Source organism: Alligator sinensis, unplaced genomic scaffold (genome assembly GCF_000455745.1).
Source record: "Alligator sinensis unplaced genomic scaffold, ASM45574v1 scaffold778_1, whole genome shotgun sequence".
Classification (NCBI taxonomy): Eukaryota; Metazoa; Chordata; order Crocodylia; family Alligatoridae; genus Alligator; species Alligator sinensis.
Window position 1 is genome coordinate 472,998 of NW_005842946.1, and position 18,066 is coordinate 491,063.

Consider the following 18,066-nt stretch of genomic DNA (forward strand, 5'->3'; position numbering starts at 1 on the left):
AGACATGAAGCTGAGCTGTAGCCCCTGCGTCAAAGAGCTAGCACCCACAGCATCAGTTTCTACACCACTAACTTTACAGAAGCAAGGTGGCATGCATCTCGCCAGTCTCAGCTGGGGAGGGGGGTAAGGCCCAGGCATCTGGTAGCTTCCAGTGGGTTGACAGACTGCCAGTGTTACCCACACACCCCCAAAGGTCGCTAACCTGCTCTATCCTCTTGCCAGTGGTTGTGATTAAGGACAAAGAGACTCAGAGATCCAGGGGCTTTGGCTTCATCACCTTCGCCAACCCTGAGCATGCGTCGGCTGCCATGAGGGCCATGAATGGAGAGGTAAGTCCATGGGGGGGGGACCCTCTTGCCCTGCGTACCCACAGGGAGGATGAAGTGCAGCCAGATTACCCTCTTGCCCTAAGTACCCACAGGGAGGATGAAGTGCAGCCAGATCTAGTGTGGGATAGGCAGGGAAAACCAGAATGTAACAGCCCCTGAGTTCTTGCTGTTTCTCTGCAGTCTGTAGATGGACGCCAGATCAGAGTGGACCATGCAGGGAAGTCGTCTCGGGGCACCCGGGGGGGCATGTTCGGAGGCCGAGGGCGAGGTCGAGGCTACTCCAGAGGTGAGTGCACCTCATCCTGCTCCTAGCATCCCCATGGTCACAAACCAGGAAGAGGTCTGGCTCTCAAAGCTGCTCCTTTCTCTCTTGTAGGTGGTGGTGACCGAGGCTACGGTGGTCGTTACGACAACCGCAGTGGAGGCTACGGTGGATCCCGAGACTATGGTGGCAGGTGACTTGCTTGGCCTGGAGGTGCAGCCTGATTTGGGGCTGAGCATGAGGAAACAACTAAATAACATCATAGGGGCACAGTTTATATGTGGCTGCAATGCAGTCAGCTCTGGGCTGTAACAGCTGAATATAACACTACTGCCACACAAACCCTGCCCATGTGATGCAGCCAGTTCTGGGGAACAGCTGAATAGAACACTGAGGAGGCCTCGCCTGGTGTCCATGTGCGGCTTGCTCTGGGATGCGGCATGAGGAACAGCTTAATAGAACGCAGTAGGGAAAATGCTTGCCTGTGGCTGAGATGCAGCCAGCTCTTGGGAACAACCCGGTAGAATGCTGCATGGGGAGAGCTTGCCTGGCACTTGGAGGTGGCCAACTCTGGGGAGCAACCTACTAAAGCACTACCTGGGGAAGGCTTCTGTGGCACCAAGGTGCAGCCAGCTCTGGGGCAGAGCCCCAGGAACAGGTAATTGGAACACTGAGTGTCCTGAGCCAGTATCTGATCCCTTTGTTTGGCTTACAGGAACCAGGGTGGCTACAATGACCGCTACTCAGGCTCCTACAGGGACAACTATGAAAACTGAGGTAAGGGGGGGTGGGGGGGAAGGGGAGAAGGGGCCTTGATTTCCCTTCCCACAGGCTGGGGAGAGCACGGGCAACTTGGGGGGGATGCCTTCACTGTTGTCCCTGCTTCTCATCCTCAGCTCCCCCATCCTCCCTGAGCCGACATCATCCTGCCACTGGCCGTGTTTTGTGGAGCTGCGCTGAGTCCAGTCCCCCCTTCCCATTTGCCCCCTGACAGCCTCGGCCCTGAGACGAGCCCCAGCCGCACCGCCTGCAGCTGCCTGCCCGTCTCCGAGTTGGTTGAAATGCTGCCTTTTTTTTATTTTTGCATCTTCTCTAACTTGTTTTGGTTGGTTTTTTGTTTGTTTTTTGTTGTTGTTGGTTCACTGGGGGCTTGCCCTGACTATCAGTCTGTATCCTCCCACCCCACCACCATGCCTCTGGCTCGGGTGCCCATCCTGTTCCCCTGGGAAGTCTCTAGCCATGGGGCACAGCTCTGTGGTCTTTCCCCTTAACCCCACCCCCATCTTTTTGTGGGGGTGAGGGGTTTTTGTTTTGGGTTGTTTTGTTTTTGTTTTGTTTTCTACTGCCTGAATCCTGTACTTGGAGCTGCCTGTACTCCAGTGAGATCTTACTATTTTTTTTCCTCTTTTTCTTTTGGTTTTTTTGTTTGTTTTTTTTTGTTTTTGTTTTGTTTTCTACTGCCTGCAGCCTGTACTGGGAGCTGCCTGTACTCCAGTGAGATCTTACTATTTTTTTTCCTCTTTTTCTTTTGGTTTTTTTGTTTGTTTTTTTTTGTTTTTGTTTTGTTTTGGTTTTTTTTGGCTTCACGAAGCCTCATTAAAAGACAGTCTGAAACGAACTCTCTGCTCTCACCATTGCCGTTTCATTGCATCCCTGGCTCCGGGGGGCCAGAGCTGGGCCGCAGGCCGCTGCCTGCCACGTGGGTGATCCAGATGCCTCCCAGTACCCCTGGGATCGCTGGGGAAGCCCCTGCCGGAGGATTTAGGACCCTAAGCCTAGAGTTGTGCCCCTCAAGATGACCGGGCCTTGTTGACTATGGTACGAGACCTTGTCCCAAGGCATCCCTGTACCCCTTGCTGCTCTGGTGTCAGCCCCAGAGAGCAGGACAAGGCAGGGGCTGCTTGCTATAGAGGCCTTGAGCCCTGTGGGGCTGGCATGGGTACCATTTGCTCTCGGCATTGCAGTACTGGATGTCTTTCCACTGCTTCCTGCTGCTATGCAGGCCAACATGGGGGGAGAGATCCCAGTATGGGCACCATGCTAGAGCTGCACAGGGCTGGAAACCCCAGCCCAGGGTGTTGCTGGATCTCTGGGGGCTGCCTGATGATAATCCTTGCCAGCCAGTCTGAATGTAACTTGTCTCTCCAGATTTGCCCCTTGGCCTGGGGCTATGTATGGCTGCTCTCCAGAGCCAGCTGCTCACCTGTCCTGCTTGTGTGGGTGCATGGAGCCTGGGGTGGGGGGGGGCTGGGGCCAGCTGTGGCTGCTAACCTGGCTTTGCTTTGGCAGGGGGAAGATGAGAGCTGCTGGCCTGGAAGGACCTTTCTTGCAGCCTTGCCAAGGTAAGGCCTGATGCAGTTGGCTCTGGGGAGGAGCAGCTTCACAGGCTGCAGTAACCCAGCCACCCATTCCATGGGCGATGCAGGACCTGGACCTGGGCTGCAGTCAGGTAGGGGCTCAGCTGGGCAAGGACAATAAAAGTGTTTGGATGGTTCTGGCTGTGTGTTGAGTGGGGACACAAGGAGGGGGTGGGTTTGGGCCATGGGACAGGTCTCCAGAGCGCTCTGGGCTCTAGCCCCAGGGCCAGGCCTCCAGAGCTGAAACTGGGGACCCCTTTCCTATGGTGGCACTAGCTTCCCTGGCGATTTAGGTGCATAGCTGAGGTTTACCCCCTGGGGCTGCCCTAATATATCCTCTGAAGCAGGGGGCTCACACTTCCATCCAGGCCCTACTCTTCCCTCCACCCCCACCCCCCCTTTCTGCTCTGCTCACTCCCTGTACACCCAGTGTTTTCTGGGTGTAGCCTTGAACTCTAGTGCTGGTGGAATGTCTAAAAGCTTGGGGGGGGTAAAGCCAGGTGATATTTAGCCTTAGTCGGGCTCCCTACCCTTCCTGGGTCAGGGTAACCCCTACATGTCCCAGGCCTTCTCTCTTCTTTTCCCCCATCTGGGAATGCAGGAAGCTGTGCTCATAGCCCCTTGTTCAAACCCCCCACTGTCCCTGAGCTGGCAGTGAGCCCCGCTTCCAGCCTCTTCCCTCAGGGCCGAGGGAACCCAGGTGTCCTATCCAGCTGTTCTCCACCCCGGAGCTGGGAGGAGACCACCAGCCGCAGGCGATGGAGTCGGATATAGTGCGCGAGGGCTGCCGCCGTGTTTTTGAGGAGCCAGATGCAGAGGGGCAGGCCTAAAGGCTCCACCCATTGCGCACGCCCAGTGAGGGAGGGCAGGCCCCTGGCCCCTGCTAGAGGGGGGAGTGGCCGGGTGCCACCAGCGCACATGCGCAGAATGCACCAGTGGAACGTAGCATGGGGACAATACCATGTGTTGGCGAACCATGTGGCTGGTAAAGGGGAGCTGGAGTCTGGCCCCTCCCTCGAGGCAGGCATCAGCATAATACGTGTTGGGAGGTGGAGGCCTGCAAGGACCAGGGCTGGAGTTAGGAGTCGGGGGCATGGGGAGAGGATGCATTTGGATTCCATTTTTCCCAGGGACCTAGTAAGGAGGCGAGGAAGCCAGGTGTCTGCCCCTGCCCATCCCTTGTCCTTTTTTTCCCCCTTGCTTGATAAAGGTCTGGATGGAAGCGGGACAGTACTGGACCCCCTCCACCCTCACCACCCCTGAAGCCAGGGGGTACCTGATTGCAGCATGGGCATGATGTCACCAGTGTGCGGGTGCTGGGGGTGAAGGCATTGCAGGTCCTTGAAGTGACAGCATGTTGTATGGTGTCCCTGCAGCTTCATCTAATATCACCATTGTCCCATGTGCCTTCTCTGCTTCATCTGCCCTCACTGCCCCCGTCTCTCTGACTTCATCAGGCCTGTTGGGGGCATGAGAGCTTGAGGGAAGAAGGGATGTATCTAGCTCTGGCCTGTATCAGCTCTGGTGTTACACTTGGCTGTTCTCCAACCCTGAGCTGCCAGCAGTTGAAGTTGGGGGGGGGCATCACTACCCCTTGGGAGCCAGGTGGGTGCTGGGGGCTGTTCACGGGGTGGGGGAGGGGGTTGGCCTCTTAGGGACTTTCCCAGCATGCCCTACACAGGGTGGCGGGGCATTTTGGGAATGCTGTTCCAGACCCCCCCCAAATCCTGCCCCCTCTCCAAAATGGCTTGGAGGAGACTCTCTCTCTTCTTTTTTTTTTTTTTCCATGCCCTCTTCCCTAGTGAGGGGCTTGGGCAGCTGGGCTCCTTCCTATTGGTGACTTACCATTTGAAGCCCCTTCCCCCTCCTGCATCCAGCTCCAGTCCTGGCTGATCCTCACTCCCCCCTCACTTGTGACCCTGGGACATGGATTCACATGTGCACACACATTGGGCCACATAATGCTGTGGGTGGGAGTATAGCTGCCTAGGAACCAACATGTCTTAAGTTCCCTGTACTCCTGGCCCTCCCTGTTCCCCACTGGCCTGGTGCTGGGGTCCATGCCCAAGGGGTAGTGGCTTGGGGGACAGGTTTGGAGTAGTTAGTCTCCTCTCTCCTTGCCTAGGGAGTTTGGGGGGCTGCAAGACCCAGCTGAGGTCTGGCCTTGTCCATTCCTTTCCCTGCAGCCCCCTATCAGTATATGATATCACTGATGCATATATGATGCCATACATGCATTAATGATGACAGTATTTGCATAATGTAATACTGCAATCCAGTAGCTTTTAATGCACAGTGCTTTCATGAAGATATGTCTGATGTCTTGAATGTGTGTGCTGTCATTAACACATCTGATGTCATTAAACTACACATACTGTATTGTGGATGTGTTTGTAATGTAATTACCATTGTGATTCCATCAGTATATGTGTGCTGTTATGAATACAAGTGGGATGCTGTTGCCATATGCATAAAGTCATTGATACATGTGAGGCCATTGATTGTATGCGGAAATATCCTCACGGCCTGCAATGTCATTAATGTGTGTGCTGTCACTGATGCATGTGTGATGTCAATGTGACATTCATGCCAGTAATATAGGGTAAGAAGGCCTCGTGTCCTATCTGCTCCCGGCCCTTGATGCTCCTTCCTCCCCACATCTTCCTGCTTGGGGCTAAATGCTGCACCTCCCACCATGCAGTAGGCTCTCACCAATGCCTGCCCCAGCCCCAGGACACCATGGGAGAGCTTGCATGCACTGGACTCATGATAACACCCCCCCCCCCCCCGGGGCTCTCACTGCCCTAGGACTGGTGGTGGGAGTGAGTCTAGGCTTCAGTGTGAATATCCAAGGGCGAAGCTGCACCTTGGGATAAGGCAGCTAGTGTGGGTTTGGGGGGAGCCTTGATGCCTGAATTCTTTCCCCAGCGATGGGAGCACCATTATGGCACTGCATGGATCCCCCCTGTGTTTTATTGAGCTGTGGGTTTGGAGTGCAGCTGCTCTGGCTGCCCCTGGGCATCTGACACCCCTAGGCTGGGCACGGGCCCCATCTGCCCTCCATGGCCCCATGGTTGTAGTCAGGCTGGCTCAGCTCACCACCTGCTGAGGGCAGACCCCCCCTGGACACCCCAACACAGAGCCCAGGCACCTGAGGCACATGGGTGCACATGCGCACAGACACAACCCAGGCATCCAGGGGTTGGACGTACACACACCCACTCTCACTCTTGCTCTTATGCCATTCAATGGTTGCCACATTTAATACAACTGTGGGAGAGCCTAGGGGACCAGGATGAACACACGCACATAATCCAAGAGTCTGGGAAATGTGCACACACAAATGCGCATGCAACCCAGATGTCAGAGACTCTCTCTCCTGGCCTCGTGTAACTGCTGCATTGCAGGCAATCAATCCTTGAAAGGCTGAGCAAGGGAAAAAGACCAGGCATTTGGGCCCCCAGTTCCCCAATTCTCTAACTTCCCCCTTTTCCCATATGAAGGGCACCATGTGGATGTGGGGGGCTGTGGGTCAGGAGTGAGGGACACCACAGGGCAGGGCATTGATGTGCCTTCCCATCCCCCAGACCTGCCTCCCAACTGCCACTCCCCTCCTGAACCCAGGCATCTGGGCTCTCAGCCCCTCTTGCTCTCACCTCCAGCCCCAGAGAACCCAGGCTCCTGGGTTGCCGTGGGCTTTGTATCACAATGCTGGGTTCTAGATTCTGTTGCCGTGACCATAGACGATGCTGACCCAGAGCCACTGCCTGCACTGCACCTGTGTCACACGTGTGTCTCGGGCATGGGGCTGTGGCTGTGGCTGGGGTTGGGCCTGGCCGTGCTAGGAGTGTCGGGCACAGGGGCCAAGCTGTTTGGGCGCTGTGAGCTGGCCCACATGCTGCAGGATGGTGGCCTCAATGGCTATGAGGGATACAGCCTCGGCAACTGTGAGGCCCCCAGCGCTCCCTGTGCTCTAAAGGCTTCCCACTAGACCCAACCCCACCAGCTTCTCCCAAGCCCTGCCCCCTGTGCTCTAACCCTTCTCCATGCTTCAAACCCCTTCCACTGGACCCAAACCCCGCCCCCTGATCCCCAACCCCTGGTAACAGATATAAACCCTACCTCTGCCCCCTGTGTCCCAAATCTTGCCTTTATGCACCCAGCCCTACCGGCTGTGATCCAAGCCCCACCCATGAGACCCAAACCCCACCTCCTGATCCTAAATGCCACCCAACTGACCTAACCCTGCTCCCAGTGCCCAATACCTGGCCCCCTGTCCCCCCACCCCAAACCCTCCCCCAACCCTTTAAGCCCCCCTCCTCCTATGCAAACCCTGCCTGCCCTTTCACCTGCCCTATATGTTCTGTGCACCTGACCCTGACCCCTAACCTGGCAGGGGTGTGCCTGGCTTTCCATGCCAGTGGGCTGGACATGGGTTGTGAACCCCAGATCTGATGGCAGCCGCAACTATGGCCTCTTCCAGATCAACAGTGGTTGGTGGTGCCACGATGGGCGCAGCCCTTCTGAGGACCTCTGCCACCTCCGCTGCCAGGGGATGGGGGATTGGGAGGGGATGGGGGGGGCACAGGCCCCCCACCCTGCAAGGATCTGGGTGGGGGCCCCCTGGTGACATAGTCCTGAGGCACCCCCTCCAGGTCTTGCCCATAATGCACCTTTTTCAGCACCTGGGCTTTGTGGGGTAGGGGTTGGATGGGGGACAGCCTCCAAAGGGCATGGGTGCAGCTGCTGAGAGCAGGGAGAGATGGCAGAAGTGTGCATGTGGAAGGCAGAGGTAGGCACAGATTACAGGGATGTCTGCTTTATCCATGCATATATTCACATATCTGCATGGATAAGGCATATATATTTGCATATTTAAGACATGGATGTATATTTAATGCATGAATGTACCTTTATCATGCATATATATGCTTATGTGCAATGTTATAAGCGATCTGGTCTAATATAACAGACATGCATAGATTATGCAGATATATGCATCTGTAACACCAAGAAGTGCACTGATAATGCAGATATATGCATGTTGAACAGATATACATAAATTATGCCAATTTATGCATATATAATGCAGAGATGTGCACAGTAGTAATACATTTGTGCAGACGTGCAAAGAAGATACAAATATATACATGTATAATACAGTGACGGGCATTTCCAATTAGATGCATACCTATCTAACAGATGTGTGCATAGATAATACAGATACATGGAGAGGTACAATTCTAATGCAGATATATACATATATAACATGGAGAAGTGCATAGCTAAGGCAGATATATGTGTATGCAATGTGGAGATGTGTATAGATAAGGCAGATACATGCATATATAACTCAGGGATGTGCATAGGTCATGCAAATATATGCACATATAATGCAGAGATGCACATAGGAAGTGCAAATATATGCCTATATAAACCAGAGATATATTTATAGTGTAGTACGTACAATGCAGATATGTACATGTATAATGCAGTTATGTGTGTATGTAACACAGCGACATAGAAAAGGCAAGGATATGCATAGGTCAGGCAGATATATGCATATATAATGTAGAGATGTACATTTATAATGTAGATATATGTATATATAATACAGACATATACATAGATACAGATATATGCATACATAAAGCAGATATGTGCATAGATAATGCAGATATACATACACATAACTCAGAGATGTGCATAGATAATGCAGATATAGAATCACAGAATCATAGTGAATGAGGGTTGGAAGGGACTTCAGGAGGTCATCTAGTCCAAACCCCTGCTCAAAGCAGGACCAGCCCCAACTATCTCATCTCAGCTAAGGCTTTGTGTAGCAGGGTCTTAAAAACCTCCAAAAATGGAGATTGTACAACCTCTCTGGGTAGCCTGTTCCAATGCTTTACTACCCTCGTTGTTGAGAGAGTTTTTCCTAATGTCTAACCTAAACTTCCCTTGCTCTAATTGGGGAGTCTTGCTCCTTGTTCTGTTATATATATGCAGATATATGTATTTATAACACGGCTGCATACATTATGTAAATATGTGTGCATACAACACAGATGTGCATGGATTATGCAGATATGTGCATATGTAATGTGAGATGTGCACTGGTAATGCGGCCAGCCTGTACCTTTATAATACAGGTATATGCAGATATAACACAGATGTGCATTTCTAATACACATATATGCATATCTAATGCAGAGATGTATGTAGATACTATGGATATGTGCATATATAATGCAGAGATGTACATAGATAATGCATATATATGCATATATAACAGAGATTGCCTGGATATAGTCATTCCCTGCCCTCACACTCCCTGCTCCCTCCTAGATTTGCTTACCTCTGACATCAAGCATGACATCATGTGCGCCAAGCAGGTGGTGCAGGACCCTATGGGCATGGAGTCATGGTAAGGGGATTTGCTGCGGGGTCTGGGGGGAAATGATGGGGCATTCCTCCCCAAAGGGGCATCAGGATAAGTCTCCCTGAGCAGTGTTATATTGTCTGTCCCCCAGCTGCCCCTCCCTAGAGCTGGCTGCATCTAGGTGCTAGCCTTCCCTGTGGAGTGTTATACTCAGCCTTGCTATTTCTACCCCAGAGCTGGCTGCATTCACCCTCTCTGTGAGTGCTGTTACATGCATTTGCCCCCAAGCTGCTCTACCCCAGAATTGGCTGCATTCACCCTCTCTGCGGCCACATCAGCATGTGCAATTGATGCACAGAAATAAACCCTGGCTTATATCATGTCCGAGTTCATTGCTTCCGGGCACGCAATTTGAACATGTGTCTGGGACCGGAGCACATTGAGCCAGGTTGGAGCAGCCCCAGCTGGCAGGAGGCCCAGAGAGTCAGCCTGCCAACCTAGGGCTGCTCCAACTTGGCTCAGCTTGCTGTGGAGGAGCTGGCTGGGGCATGAGGGTGCTTCAGTGCAGGGCTAGTCAGCAGGCAGCCCCCATACTGAAGCACCCTTATGTCCCAACCAGCCCCATCAGTGTCTACACATGCAGTGCTGTAGAGTAAAAACTCCACCATAGGTTAGTACTTGTGTTTACAAATACTAATCTACGACGGAGTTAATTAGTTTACTCTGTCTTAATAGCACTGCACATGTAGGTGCTGAGACATTTACTGCAGAGATAATTAGGCAACTCCGCAGTAAATATCTCATGTAGACATGCCCTGTGAGTGTTGTTATACTCAGCCACCCCCTAGCTGCTCCATCCCAGGGCTGGCTGCATCTCAGCACCAAGTGAGCCTGCATAGTGTAGTGTTATACTCAGTTATTCCCCAGCCACCCCACCCCAGAGCTGGCTGCAGTCTGTTCATTCCCTGCTGTTTTGCCTCCTTTCCTTCCCCCAACAGGGAAGAGTGGAAGACCCACTGCGAGGGGAAGGAAGTGGGAGAATGGATCAAGGGCTGCGGCCTGTGAGCCCCAGTAGTCCATCCATCCGTCCATCCTCCTCATGTCTGTCTGTCAGGCGAGTGTTCAGCCCTTTCCAAAATGTATAAATCCCTTGGGGTCAAACCCTGCCTGTGTCTCTGTTTGCCCCCTGGTTCAGCTAGCTCCCTGTGCTGTTATACTGTGCCTTTCCCCAGAGCTGGTTGCATCCCAGCACCAGCAAACCCTACCCATGTGGCATTACAAGCGGCCACTCCCCAGCCACCCCACCCCAGAGCTGGCTGCATCAAGTCAGTTCTGTATCTAGCCAGCTCCATCCCATCTGCCTCACCCTAGAGATGGCTGCATCCCAGGACTGAGTGAGCCCTCCCCATGTGGCATTATACACAGCTGCCCCACCCAAGAACTGACTGCATCCCAGGACCAGGGGAGCCCTCATTGTACAGTGTTATAGGCACAGCTGCCTCACCCCAGAGCTGGCTGCTTCTCAGCACCAACAAATCCTACCCACATGGCACTATAAGCAGCAGTTCCCCAGCTGTGTTACCTCAGAGCTGGCTTCATCAAGTCAGCTGACTCTAGTCAGCTGCAGCTGCATCCCAGCTACCTCAGTCCACAGCAGAACAGTATTATAGGCAGCTGCTCTCCAGTGGCCTCGCCCCAGAGCTGACTGTATCTTGGCACCAGCACACCTAACCCATGTGGTGTTATAAGCAACCATTCCCCATATGTTCCACCCCAGAGCTGCCTGCATCAAGACAGTTCTGCAGCATTCTAGTCAGCTGCATCCCAGCTGCTTCACCCCAGAGCTGGCTGCATCTCAGGACCAGATGAGCCCTCTCCTACAGCATTATAGGCAGCTGCTCCCCAGTTGCTCCACCCCAGAGCTGGCTGCACCTTGGTATCAGCCGACTCTATTCATGTGGCATTATAAGCAGCTGTTCCCCAGCTGCCTTGCCCTAGAGCTGTCTACATGTAGGCATAGTGCATGCCCTCTCCTGTGCAGCATTATAGGGTGCCCTCCTTCCTTCATCCCCCTCTCTCCCCTCCAACTGCCTGGTGCCCCTTGACGCTCATAGGCCTGCGTGCAGCTCTGGGCATCACACTTTGTGCCTGTCCTCTGCTCCCACCTCTGGCTTCAGTCTGGGCCTAATCCTTGGGGCAGGGTACAGGCAAAGACCCCTGATTCCTCAGGCTGGATCTCATGGCTCCAAGGGTCATAGCTTGCCAACCCAAGGCCTACAGCACAGTGAAAAGAAATACTGTATTTCCTCACATACCACATGGCTCTGAATAGGACCTGTGCCTTGTTTCTGGGAAGGCAGAATGAAGAGAGAGAGATTTTTTCCAGTGTTATAGCTGTATAAAGAGGCTTGTCTTCTGCTCATTCCCTCTCCATTTCCTGGTCAAGCAAAACTTAAGGGCCTTGCTATATATTCAAATTAAAGTTGGCTAGAAACCAGCTGTAGAGTCACTACACATTTTCAAGCACTAACTTTATAGCTGGATGGCCATTTTTATGACACGTGTGGCTGGGGGGTTTTTTTGCACATGTGGCTGGTCTTATTTGGCATATGCAGCCAGTTTAAATTTAGCACATGATTCACCAGTGAATTATGTGATATATGTAACGTGTAGCAGGGGCCTAATGTTTTTAGCCCTTTCCCAATTGATTTGGGTGCTTTCGCCTGGACAGGAAAAGGAGGGGGGGAAATGAGCTGAAGATGAGGGAATAGGAAGGGAGAGAAGGAAAAGCAGCAGGAGCCATTTTGCAGTGTCTCTATGCTTCTATTCTGGGCAGAAAAATCAGCTTCCTTACTCAAGACATACACTTGCCAATTTTGAAGAGCTGGTTTTGGACAAAAATGTACATGTGGTATAGAAGGAAATGGATGGTAGTGTGTGTGTGTGTGGTGCTGAATAAAATCTCTTCACAGGATGGATCTGACATGCAGGCCTCCTACCCGTTTATCTGCTTCCTGGAAATTGTGTCTCTGGATAAAACTGAGAAAGAAAAACTCACTCTGTGGTGCCACCATCATCTAAAGCAAGGATTTTCAACCAGTTTAGACCCAGGTCTCTCCTTGTTAAAGTCCTGGTCCCTCTTGGAAAGTGCCACTCTTGGCCTCCACTTGTTTTTTTGACCATAGAAAAAAATCCTAGAGTGATTCGTCTGAGACAAAGACTTCAGGAAGCTCAGCAGGGTAGAAGGCTTTGGATGCTCTGGATTCCTCTTGGAAATCCCCAGGTTCCTCATGAATCATATGTAGGTGTTTGCACTAGGGTTGGGTATTTGACCAGTCAAATAAAGTTTGGTCAATTGACTGGTCAAATAGTTTCATAGTTGGTAGGGTTGGAAGGGACCTGAGCAGATCATCAAGTCCGACCCTCTGCCATGGCAGGAAAAAAGTACTGGGGTCAAACGACCCCAGTAAGGTGTTCGTCTAACCTCCTCTTAAAGACCCCCAGGGTAGGAGCCAGCGCCACTTCTCTTGGAAGTTGGTTCCAGATCCTAGCTGCCCTGACAGTGAAGTAGCGCCTCCTGATGTCTAGTCTGAATCTACCCTCTGCCAGTTTGTGACCGTTATTTCTAGTCACTCCTGGTAGCTCTCGGGGGAGCAGGGACTCCCCCAATGCCTGCTGGTCCCCCCTGACTAGTTTGTAACAGGCCACTAGATCCCCCCTCAGCCTTCTCTTGTGGAGGCTGAACAGGTTCAGGTCCCGTAGCCTCTCCTCGTAGGGCCTGCCCTGCTGCCCCCTGACCATGCAAGTGGCCCTCCTCTGGACCCGCTCCAAGTTGTCCACATCCCTCCTGAAGTGCGGCGCCCAAAACTAGATGCAGTACTCCAACTGCAGCCTGACCAGTGTCACATAGAGGGGGAGGACCTCTTTGGACCTGCTCGAGATGCATCTGTGGATGCATGACAAGGTGTGGTTGGCCTTCCTGACTGCGTCCCCACACTGCCAGCCCATGTTCATTTTGGCATCAATAATGACACCAAGATCCTTTTCTGCCTCTGCATTGATGAGAAATATTGGTCCAAAATTGTAAAACATTTCCAATAGGTCCAAATAATGTGGAAAAAGTAAAAATTTTCTATTGAGAAATGTCTAAAAAAACAATAAAAAGTCACATTTCTGTCAAGAAAACTACAAAAATAAATATATTTGTTTTGTAAAATTGCTATAATCTTTGACTGGTCAAAAATGCAGTCAACTGTCAGTCATTGACAATATGTGACTGGTCAGTTGATTGGCTTGCCAACCCTAGTTTGCACACTGAACAATGCAAATATAATATTTTATTGCATACAACATGCACCCAGTCCCCCCAGATCAGCCCTCTACAGTTGGCATTGTGTATGTTACATGAAGAAGCAGATTTACCACCTAGGATAACAACCCCTTGTTTTCATTCCCGCTCCACAGCGCAGCAGCTGTAGTATGACTAACCAGGAAGCTGAGGGAGTCCATTGACTTCATGGCTCATGGATCCTCAATCCACAGGTGTTAATGATTGACTCTTCTTTTTTAATGGTCTTGCTTTTCCACTAATCCAGCTTACCTTCCTGAGGGCAACATTGCTGTCTGCTAGCTGCTCCTGGTTTCGCTCCTCGTATTTCACAGCCTTGGAGATGCTTTAACTCTTTTCAAAATCCTAGATCCACCCTTTGCCAAGTTTACACACCTGCATTTCATTTCTTATGAGTTCTATCTCATTAATGAGTGCTTTTGCAGCCTTCAGCAGCAGCTATGGTTTTAGCTTGAGTTAAGCAGGAAAGAGAGGGGGAATCTCCTTTTCTTTCCAATAATGGAGGCATAATTTTTTGGGGGTGGGGAGAAGGTACATGGTGCAGGCAAAAAAGAGATATATGGCTGTGCAGATCAGAAGCTGCGTTGTTCTGCTGGCTCTTGGTTTCCAGCTTCTTCAGGTTGGATCTCAGTCTCAGCTTTTTTCTCATTTACCACTTCTGACATGATGCCGTGAGCACTCTGAAAACAGGCATGAATGAGAAGCAAAACTGTTGCTCTAAGGCATGTAGAGTATGTTCTCAGGTGGTATCTAGTTGCTGCCACTTATAATACACAGGCCACTGGGGGGGGTTATGTATTTGGAAAGGTCAATACTAGCAAGAAATCTTCCAGATTTCAGAGGCCTTGAAAAAAAAAACCCAGCTCAGATCCATGAAAGCTCAAAAAGGTTTATTCTCCCCAGACAGTCCACCAGCTGGTCTAATGAATAGCCAGTTCAACTTAGAGCAACTTGTCCGTAACAGGTAGAGATGTCATACAGGATTCATGCTCCCCTAAGTCTCTACAAGGGGTAGGTCTCCCAACCCCTGTATTCATGTGCCCCCCTTCTTGTGCTAATTCTCTCTCTCTGTCGAGACATTTGTCTCTACTTGTTCTGTTGGCAAAGTTTATGCATCTGCACTTCGGGTCTTGTGATCTTTGTCTCATTAGCAAGTCCAAATCCTCTGCACTCACCACCAGCTGGGTGCTGTTGCTGGCCAAGGCCAAGCCCAGGTGGGGGATCTCAGTGCCATCTGCAAGCAGAGGGGAGGGCTCAGCACTGAGTGGGCCCATCATACCACCTGCTACCCCAGGTCTCCCCTCCCCCAATTCACCAGACAAAGGGATGGGCTGGCAGTAACTGATGCAGGTACCATGCTGGTACAGCTGCCCCGTAGTGATGTGGTCCCCGGGGGCCCCACCACAAGCCTGAAGGGACAGTCATGAATTAAAACCACTAGCCACAGAACCCAGGCGTTCCGGCCGCCGGTACCCCCCTCCGTCACTCCCAGCCAACTCCCACCACTCTAATCCATCAGCCCCCACTCCCTTCCCAGAGAACCCAGGTTTCTCAGCCCTGCCTGCTCTCACCCACTGGACCCCACTCTCCACCCAGAAACCCCAGGAATCCAGGCACCCTACTCTGTTGTCTCTGCCATGGTGTGGGGAGGCATCCATACCCATCACTTCCAAACTACAGGACCTGGTGCCCTAAACTGAGGCCAGCATCTGGGCCAAGATAGCTTGGTGGGCTGTGTCCATGCTATACCCCAGAGTAGGGGCTGGGCCTGGGGGAGGGAAGCACAGAGTGGGGCTGAGTTAGATCAGCCTGACTAGAGGCCTGATCACTTCCACCTACCCCCACCCACTCTGCCATGGTTTCTCACCCCCAGCAGTCAAGTGCCCTGCCCCACTTTGCACCTCCCCCCACACTTTTCCCATGGAGTCTCTTCCTGTGAAGCTGGGGTTGGGGCCAGAAGGCAGAGTCCGTCCCCCCTTTCCCCGCCATCCTACCGCCCTGTCACTCAAGTCCCAAGAGGACCCCTATGCCCTGTCTTCACCATGGAAACCCTCAGCAGAACCTGGCTGGGCAAGGGGCCATGTATACCTAGCTCCACAAACTCCACCCCAGAGGTAGCTGCAGTTGTTACACCCACATCCCAACAAACCCCACCACTATTGCTAGGGCTAGAAATACCAGGCCCCAACAGTTACTAGGAGCTGTGGATTCCAGGTCCTAATCATAGCAAAGCTCTGAGGTGCCAGGCCCAGACTATTGCTAAGGCCCAAGGTGTCAGACCTCAACCACTGCTAAAAGCAGAGGGCTCCAGGCTTCAGATTTCAGGCCCCAACCCTTGCCATGGCCCAAAGTTTCAATTGTTGCTTAGGCCTGAGTGACCAGGCCCAGATCATTGTTAAGCCCCAAAGGGCCAGGCCCTGGCTGTTGCTTAGGCCTGAGGCACCAGGCTGAGACCATCACTGAGGCCCAAGGTGCCAGGTCCCCACTGTCGCTAAGGCTGAAGGTGCCAGGCCACAACCATTGCTAAAGTCTGAGGTGCCAGGCCCCAATCCTTCCAAAGGCCTGAAGGCTCCAGACCTGGAGGCTAAGGCCCAAAGTGCCAGGCCTGGATGGCTGCTGATGCCCAAGGTGCCAGGACACCACTGTCACTAAAGCTTGAGGTGCCAGGCCCTGCAAAGGCCTGAAGGCTCCAGGCCCACACCATTTGCCCTGTGACCAGTGGGGTCCCCCAAGGCTCTGTCCTTGGACCCATACTGTTCAACATCTTCATTAATGATGTGGACATTGGAGTCAGAAGCGGACTGGCCAAGTTTGCCGATGACACCAAACTCTGCGGTAAAGCATCCACACCTCAGGACAGGAGGGCGATCCAGGCTGACCTTGACAGGCTCAGCAAATGGGCGGACAAGAACCTGATGGTGTTTAACACCGATAAATGCAAGGTTCTCCACCCTGGGAGGAAAAACCTGCAGCATCCTTATAGGCTCGGGAGTGCTACACTGGCTAGCACTATAGATGAAAGGGACTTGGGGATTATCATTGACCACAAGATGAACATGAGCTTTCAGTACGATGCTGCACCTAGTAAAGCGAGCAAAACGCTGGCTTGCATCCATAGATGCTTCTCAAGCAAATCCCGGGACGTCATTCTCCCATTGTACTCAGGCTTGGTGAGGCTGCAGCTGGAATACGGCATCCAGTTTTGCCCCCACAATTCAAAAAGGATGTGGAGAAGCTTGAGAGAGTGTAGAGGAGAGCCATGCACATGATCAGAGGTCATGAAAACAGACCTTACAACAACAGGCTGAGAGCTATGGGGCTCTTTAGCCTAGAAGAGCGCAGGCTCAGGGGTGATCTGATGGCCACCTATAAGTTTATCGGGGTGACCGCTAGTATCTGGGGGAATGTTTGTTCACCAGAGCGCCCCAAGGGATGACGAGGTCGAATGGTCACAAACTACTTCAAGATCGTTTCAGGCTGGACATAAGGAAGAACTTCTTTACTGTCCGAGCCCCCAAGGTCTGGAACAGCCTGCCACCGGAGGTGGTTCAAGCGCCTTCATTGAACACCTTCAAGATGAAACTGGATGCTTATCTTGCTGGGATCCTATGACCCCAGCTGACTTCCTGCCCTATGGGCGGGGGGCTGGACTCGATGATCTTCCAAGGTCCCTTCCAGCCCTAATGTCTATGAAATGTTTGAAATCTATGAAATTTCTAAGGTCTGAGGCTGTAGACTGAGACTACTGCTAAGGCCTGAGAGTAGGGTGACCACCCATACCTAATTGGGCAGGACAGTCCCAGAATAGGAACCCCAAGTCCTGATCCCAGGCTGCATGACTGGGACTCTGTTCCAGATTTGCAGTATTGTGCAGGGATCTGGGTTTCCCCTTGCAGGCTGGTCTCATTCCAGCCTGCAAGGGGCTGCTTGGGGCTGTTGGGAGCGGGACACAGGCAGCGCCACGTGCATGTGTACACCCATGCACACGCATGTGCCTGGGAATACATCCAGGCAGTGTGGAGAGCAGCTCCCTGCAGATAAATCTATGGGAGGGGGGTGCAGCATGGAGCGGGTAGGGGCAGGGGTGCTGGGGGAGGGGACGGATCAAGGCCCTCACAGTGAGGAAGGGAGTAGGGCAGGGACTGGGAGGTGCATGGGACCTAGGGTCAGAGCTGAGGCAGGGCACAGGATGGAGCCACGAGCAACTTGTCCAGGGAGCGCAGGAGAGGGGCATGAGGGGGCACATCCACCCCTGCCCCATGCACAAATCAGGGCCACCCCCACCCCATGCATCCCCAATTTGTGCATGGGGCAGGGGTGGATTTGGGCTACCCACTGTGGGCTCACAGCTCCCTGCCCTGCTGCCTTTCTCTTGGGAGCCCTGCATC

The 18,066-nt window shown here is 52.4% G+C and overlaps 1 protein-coding gene across 1 annotated transcript in view; it reads left to right on the forward strand.

Moving 5' to 3' along the window:
• RBM3 (RNA binding motif protein 3) overlaps positions 1–2,209 on the forward strand; it is a 3,755-nt gene extending 1,546 nt beyond the window's left edge. Inside the window, exons 3-7 of the mRNA XM_006036323.3 lie at positions 223–329; positions 510–615; positions 706–784; positions 1,307–1,368; positions 1,488–2,209. Of these exons, the coding sequence (XP_006036385.1) occupies positions 223–329; positions 510–615; positions 706–784; positions 1,307–1,367 (353 nt within the window). The 3' untranslated portion in view covers position 1,368; positions 1,488–2,209. The remainder of the gene's footprint in view (positions 1–222; positions 330–509; positions 616–705; positions 785–1,306; positions 1,369–1,487) is intronic.
• Positions 2,210–18,066: the final 15,857 nt, after the last annotated feature.